Source organism: Dermacentor silvarum, chromosome 11 (genome assembly GCF_013339745.2).
Source record: "Dermacentor silvarum isolate Dsil-2018 chromosome 11, BIME_Dsil_1.4, whole genome shotgun sequence".
Classification (NCBI taxonomy): Eukaryota; Metazoa; Arthropoda; class Arachnida; order Ixodida; family Ixodidae; genus Dermacentor; species Dermacentor silvarum.
The window spans coordinates 68,890,507-68,897,579 of NC_051164.1; the positions used below are offsets into that span (position 1 = coordinate 68,890,507).

The window sequence follows — 7,073 nt, forward strand, 5'->3', positions numbered from 1 at the left end:
AAAAAAAAAAAAAAAAAGAAAGCTGGAGTTGCAGGGAAGCCCAATTTGCAGTTAATCGTTGCGGAGGTGCGGAAGTTTGAAGTGCTTAACTTGTTTCAGAACGAAGTGTAAAGTTCCTCGGCGCAAGTTACAATGAGTCACGCAGGCTCGCCGAAGTTTTACTCGAGCGAAATACCTATGTGATGACTTGCCGATGATATTGTTACGGGGAGAAAAGGCGCTTGAAGATATATTTACATGATATACTATACAACGGGCAGAAGACAGGCATAAGATCAAGCCCGTGCGCGCGACTATCCGCGATCGTCGTCTTCTTCAGTCCTGCTATCATCGTTGCTACTGCAGTGCCTCGTAGCAATTGTTAGTATGCCCACCTATTCTTCCAACAAGAAAACGTAAAGAGGAACTGAGGAGCTGAGGACCATGCAACGAGCGCTATGGAACACAGGCCTAAATCAGAGAGATACGGGGCAGTGCTTAGCGCTCGTACTCGATCGCTTTCTTCGATTCCTTGTCTCATTTCCGCGCTTATCAATTGGCATCGTGGATCACCAGCTACCCAGGTCGTATATATTTTTGATGGCAAACGCGGATAGGTCGTGTTCTAGATGAGATAAAAAGAAAAAAAAAAAAGCGAAGCTGGGGCAGATCCCGCCTGCTTGATTAACTAGTTTATTTGTCTCTTAGGATACCATGACCCTTTGGCAATCACCGTATTGATGAAATGATAATTCAGTAGGGCTTATTCTGTACTGCGGAGAACAGTTAACTGGTTAACCCGAACATTTAACTGTTCAGTTAACCAGAACAGTTAACCCTTTCTGTTACACCAGAAAGGGTGCGTATGGGGAAGGGCAACGCCGTGAGGGGCGGCCGATGATTTCATGTAACAATGTAATGTATTGCACATAGAGTACGTAATGTAGGTACACGTGAAGTGGTAAGAATGGGAAATTTCGAAAGCATCGGGTGGGAGCTGGCTGACGCAGACGGGCGTCAGCTGGAGATATCGCCAGGGGAGGCCTTGGACCTCTGCTGTGGAGCCTAATATGATGATGATGATTACGACAATGGCGACGCTAATTCGCTGTGTACACTGTGAGTTCCGAACGTACGCTTTAGGACTTTTCAATGCAGGCGCAGAACGTATGTGCATAATAACACTTTGGAGCACCTTCTCACGCACGCTTTCAGAGTAACTTTCAGGACAACTATAGAAGCGTCTTGCTTCAGCGCAAATGAATGTTTTCTCCTGCGGGGACGTTCTGAAATATTTTGTCCCAAGGAATAATATTCAGGAGCTGCTAATATTCTAAAAGGAGCGGTCAGTCGCTTATTGCAGCGCTGTTTTTGCCCACATTACTCTTGCACCCTATCAATTTACGCGCTTTTGCACACGACACGTCACTTAAGTTCGCGCAGCTTGTCTACAGGAGGCATATGCTCGCGAGAGTTCGTGCTTGTGACGGCAACTGAATTGCTAAGGAATTATGTAGTCGCATTGCGTGGTTGTTTGTAAAGAAAGTGTCCCGTTTGCTGTACGTCCGCTGTTGTGTCTAGTCACTGCAAGCAAACACACACACACACACACACACACACACACACACACACACACACACACACACACACACACACACACACACACACACACACACACACACACACACACACACACACACACACACACACACACACACACACACACACACACACACACACACACCACACACACACACACACACACACACACACACACACACACACACACACACACACACACACACACACACACACACACACACACACACACACACACACACACAAAAAAAAAAAGATTGAACAGCACATCAAGTCAGGCTCTGGCCGATTGGAGCAGGCTTTTTATTTGTTGATTTATTGTGGTCGTTCATAGTCGCAGCAAACATTGCACAGACACGATGTGAAGAAGTGATCGATGAATGTATACAAACCTATAAGCAGAGATGACGCAGATGGTCGGGCGAGTCGGTTGAACAATGGGATACTTTAATGCGCAGGTGGACTAGAACACAGCCGTGAACACGTACGGACTATACTGAAGGAGTGCTTCTTCTCTGTCGTCCGTGTGGTTTGCTGTGTCCGTGCATACCAGAACACCGAGAAGGTGAAAGTATGGAGCAAATTAAGAAAGCATGTTTTTAAAGACATAAAACGTATCACAGAGCGCAGGGTGATGACGTTGGGTATGTGACACATTCGCGTAGGGAATCCCTCGCGGCGCGCGCTGCGCCCTTGAAATCTCTTCACGGCAGCACTCACGTGTTTGAAGCTGCGGGCGCTGCCCTCCGCACAAAAAAAAAAAAAAGAAATAAGAAGCAGCAATGTTTAACAACCAAAACACACGTGACTCCATTGCTCTTGTTTCCTTTGGTGTTCATACTTTCCTCTACTTCAACACGTCTGCAGCTGAGACAATGCTATGGCACTTGAGCAAAATGCACAGTCGGATGGTACTCTGCAGGTCACTGGGCAAATTAAGTGGAGTTATTGGGCTGTGTGATCGTTGTGGCGTTGTTTCGTAACTAGACAAATGTGAATAGAGGCTAGATTAGAACTGGTTATCTCAAAGAACAGGTGAGGAATCAACGATACCCCCTTTCCCCCTGCGTGCAACGCGCACAAACATATACCGCAGAGACACCAACATAATAAGCATAGACAAGAACTGGAAAACAAAACAGAGAGACAAAGCTAAATATATAGAAATTCGACCCACGTGAGTACGGGTAAAGTATTACTCTTAAGTCGAATGCATGGTGTTCCATTACTCACGACATTTATAATTCCCAAGAAACAAAACTAACAAGAGAAGCCCAGTTTGCGAGTCGTCTGACTGCAACGAGACTGCCGGATTCTAGAACAAGTTGAATTAAAATTTCGAACTGACTATTGTCAGAGAGCAACCAAGAAAATAAAAGAGACTTTACAGAGGGAGCAGCAGAGAGAGATAGAGTGAGAGAGACAGAAGGCAGTACAGCTTACGAACAAAGGGGGCTTCGGCAAGTTCTTTCTACGAGAGCAAGTGCCTAACTCATTTGATTCCATTTTCCACAGATTTCGTGCCCATTTACGGAGTATAATCGACATCAAACGTTTACGGGTCGTGACATCTGAGCAAAAGCGGGACGTTTTCGCGACCTGGCCATTCGATCGGCCTCGTATTCGGATCTCCTGTCGGGGTATGCGAACCGCACAGCGTTGTATGGTTTCACTGGCTACCGTCAACGAACTGCTAGGACGTATATAGTTCAACCTATCTTCAATGCCACGGTTCAGTAAACTTTTGGCGCCAACTGGGCGTTCACTCAGACTGCGCGCGAGCAGAGTAAACGTGCTCTGCGATGCAGAACTTTCCCAAACTGAGATACACATTTTGTGGCGTAATGGAAGACATTGCGATATTGCTTCCTCGGATGAGGATGAAGTGAACACTTGAGTCGCGTGTGGACTATACGCCATGTCGTTTAATGCAACCAACTATCATTTGTAAATATCCGTAAACGAACCGTTCTCTCGTAGCTATATAAGGCTAGCAGTTGCGCTCAACTAAGGATCTTGCCAGCACTGAACGGATCACCAGGCGTGGGCGAATATTTGAAATTTTCGAATAACGAATCGAATACTGTCCTATTCGACTCAGTCTTCGAAGCGAACAGTGATTCTTTCGCAAATTACGGATACCTTGCGAATAGCTTTCGGATGTTTAAAATCGTTGAGTGTGCGCGACGACCTCAAAAGTGCTATAAACTTCATTTCGGCAGCCATAGTTGACTTAAAACCCGCTATGTTACGTAGCGTCTCACGCTAGGTCACTCGGGGAGCAAGACGTTACTTTTTAAAGCGTGATCTGCGAAAAAGGGAAAGATTCTAGGAAGCATCGAAAAAGAAAAGCGAAGAAAGAAAGAAAGAAAGAAACATTCTAGCTGCTTGTCTCGGGTGGCCTTGGGTGTTTTATGAAAAAGAATGCCTCAATATGTATCAGCGAAGCTTTCACAACCGTGCACTGTTCAGAGGAGTGCGGTTTTATTCAAGCCGCTCCTTGGCATTCGCAAACTTCCTGTTGCGGTTTCTTCTCCCTGTGGTGCAATCCCGTTACTCTGCGCATGCGCACGAAATAGTACATATATCGGTGGGTGGCTTGTGAATAAACAGTTTATGATAGCTGTCGTCCTTGTCTGTTTCACTGTACTTTTTTGTAGGCGTGTCCGTTCAGTAGTTCGCGCTAAGCTACCATAGTTAGTCTGAGAGGAGTCCCGGGTGTGCGAACGAGCTGCTTATTTGTTACTAATGCTCCATTTGCGATTTCAGTAAACAACCCTTCATAACGCGAAATGCAGTGATAAAGACTTGCTAACGTTGTGAATGCTCGTATGTGAACATAGTTTTGTATTATTGGTGAGAAAGGGGTTGTTGTTAGAGAAGTTTTCGAAAAAATATTCCATATTTGATTCGATGCGATTCATATTCGATTCGGTTTAACAAAATTTCTATTCGCACACCCCTACTGGTCACCGAAACATTCAAAAACCGGTATCACCATACAGGAGGCGTACCCAGTAAACGATTTCCAGAAATAGCGTCCACCCACATATCTAGTGGCCTGTAGCATTCTGATAAAAGGATATTTACAGATGAGAACACGTCACGATGAACAGGCAGTCTACGCGCACGTGCTTGCGAAATAGGTTCGGTGAAGTGGCGTGTGGCCATTGTGATCTATCTACATGTCCCCCTGGTCTGTACACGTCGCGTGTAGTCGTCCGTTCTTGGCGGTAGGCTTGGACAAGAGGTCGATGTCGTCGCCGTTTGATTGCAGTGGCTGTATCTCGTAAGGAGACGCCTTGATGCTCCCGTCGTTCACTGTGACTCGCAGAGGCTCCTGCATGAAATATGTTGGCGCAGCTTTAGAACATCCATTCTGCATATCGGCCGCATAGACTCTAAACACATGGCAAAATTTACAAATGCGCGCGTTGTCATGTTTTAAGTAAGTACTGACAGATATTTTTCGAAGTTGGAGAAAAAGTCCACCACACGCTTTCATCACGTAAAAAGACGCTTGGTAAGCGTGAAGATCGAGAAACACTTGAAGATACTTAGTCCCGTATTCTCAAACTATCCCTGGCTCGACAGAAGAAGACGCTACTCTTGTCAAGAATTGTCACGGACTGTCAATGAAGCGTAGACTCTTAAAAATTTCACACCCTTAAGGGTGTTTCCTTGGCCGGCCTATAGGTAACACTGCTGGCTTTCGGCCTATAAAAAATTATTACACCGAAAGCGAGCTCTAGTGACACGTGCGGTGATAAAAGACACAGGCGTACTTATTCTGACCACCTCGGGCGCAGAGGAATATTTTACAAGAGCTTTTGAGAGCCACAGATCTGAAAGTTTATCTAATGCACTTTTTCTGTCGCCTGTCGCAGCTGTCATGACTTTTTAATTGCCACAAAAAGTCGGCAGTCAAGAAACCTTCATTGGTCGTCACCAACGTTTCGATATTACCCTTTAAACGTAAGGGTGTTAGGCATGGGACAACCGAACGCCCTTTACACACCCATAGAGCTGTAAAGTTTTAAAGAGTGTAGTGACCACAGTTGGCGAGGAGTGGCGCCGTCATCAACTCACTTGAGTCGAGGCTCAGTGTTGCCTTGAGGAACGTTAAAGGATACCGAGGTTAATTTGATACTCAAGTTGGCCTCGCATTGCCGGACCTGGCGTCGTCGACGTTGCCGTGACCCCATAACTACTGAGCAAATTTTGCCGCGTCGTGTAATATTAGGGCTAGGTATCAAGATGTTTCTCGCAATAAAAGAGGACGCTGCGCGCGTTTTTCATGGCTTCTATGTAACGTGCGGCAGCCGGAGCGATCGCACTAAGGAAGCGAGTCAAGTGTTTCATGACGTCATGACGCATTCAGCTTCTGGTTACCGAAGGCGAAACCGGCTTGTAAAAATATTACAGAACGCGCTGACGCCTTTTACTACATTTTACAGGGTTTAGAAGACGATATTTGGAGCGTTATTTGTCTTCGGTTGGAGTAAACATTTACAGATGCGCTCGAGCAATCTGCTTTCGAGAAGACTTTCTCCAGCGTCGACTAGCGTGTGCACGGATTCCAGTCCATGTCGTCTTGGTTCACGGAGGTGGCGCACCCCGGTAGCAATGTGGAGAAACAAGATTGTTTCTTCATGACCTCCGAGATCGGTGACACGCCCCGTCCACTAGGCCATGATCTCTCCCTCCTCTTTCCTGTCTTGCGTTTTTCATTTCATCTCTTGTTTCATTGAAGTTATTTCACATCGTTGCTGGTTTAAAAGCAAGCCACATACAAGGTGGCGCCATATCAATCACTTAAACGCTAGCTGCTTGAGCGCTCTCGCCAGGCGCATTACTTTTCCCTGATCGGCGGAGGGGTTGAGAGGCTCTCGGAGTCCAGTTCGGGAATCCAGTTGGGGAGTTTGAATCCACTCGGGGCATTGCGCGTTTATTTATTTATAAGTTTCTCGCAAATCACTCTGGGATTCCTGCGACCGGTGACCAAAACGACTTCAGTGAGCGCATAACGCTTGTTGCTTTAAAACGTCCGCCCACCTCTGAGCGATGCTCACGTGAATACATGGGACTTAGTGAAATTAATGGCGTTGATCCAGCTGTCCGAACGCTACCGAACTATTCTCAGACACCACAACAGATTATTTAAGTCAATGCGTCAAAATGTGAGGCTCCTGACAGGTTATACTTGAAGCAAGTTCATTTACTGAACAAGAGGTTCTGGCCTTAATTGAAGTTCAGTTTAGATTCATGCTCGCTGCGTGTGTGACGTGGGCAATATTTTGTGATGATTCCATAGCCGTCTATAATTACCAGAGTCATGAAAGCGCGTGCGGCTGAAATAATTTTTGTCTATTTCTCTTTTTATATGGGAGTGCACGCGCAAATCTGCATAAAAACGTTTGTAACCGGTAAAGACGCGCTCACCTTTTTAGGCGTGGAAGCAGTCCGGTCCACGCCCAGAACCTCAAGGCTACGGG

At 46.1% G+C, this 7,073-nt stretch overlaps 1 protein-coding gene across 8 annotated transcripts in view; it reads right to left on the reverse strand.

The window, feature by feature from the left end:
* Nucleotides 1-2,542: 2,542 nt before the first annotated feature.
* LOC119432654 (putative sodium-dependent multivitamin transporter) overlaps nucleotides 2,543-7,073 on the reverse strand; it is a 103,077-nt gene continuing 98,546 nt past the window's right edge. For 7 of the 8 annotated variants that reach the window (XR_007464318.1, XR_007464319.1, XR_007464317.1 and 4 more), the window contains exons 16-17: nucleotides 4,582-4,918; nucleotides 2,543-2,960 (exon numbers count right to left, since the gene is read on the reverse strand). Coding sequence is in view for 1 of the 8 variants with exons in the window: in XM_049658765.1 (XP_049514722.1) it covers nucleotides 4,760-4,918 (159 nt within the window). In the remaining 7 variants the exon portion in view is untranslated. Of the gene's footprint in view, nucleotides 2,961-4,533; nucleotides 4,919-7,073 lie in introns of those variants that run through there. The other variant, XM_049658765.1, reaches the window with a different exon arrangement.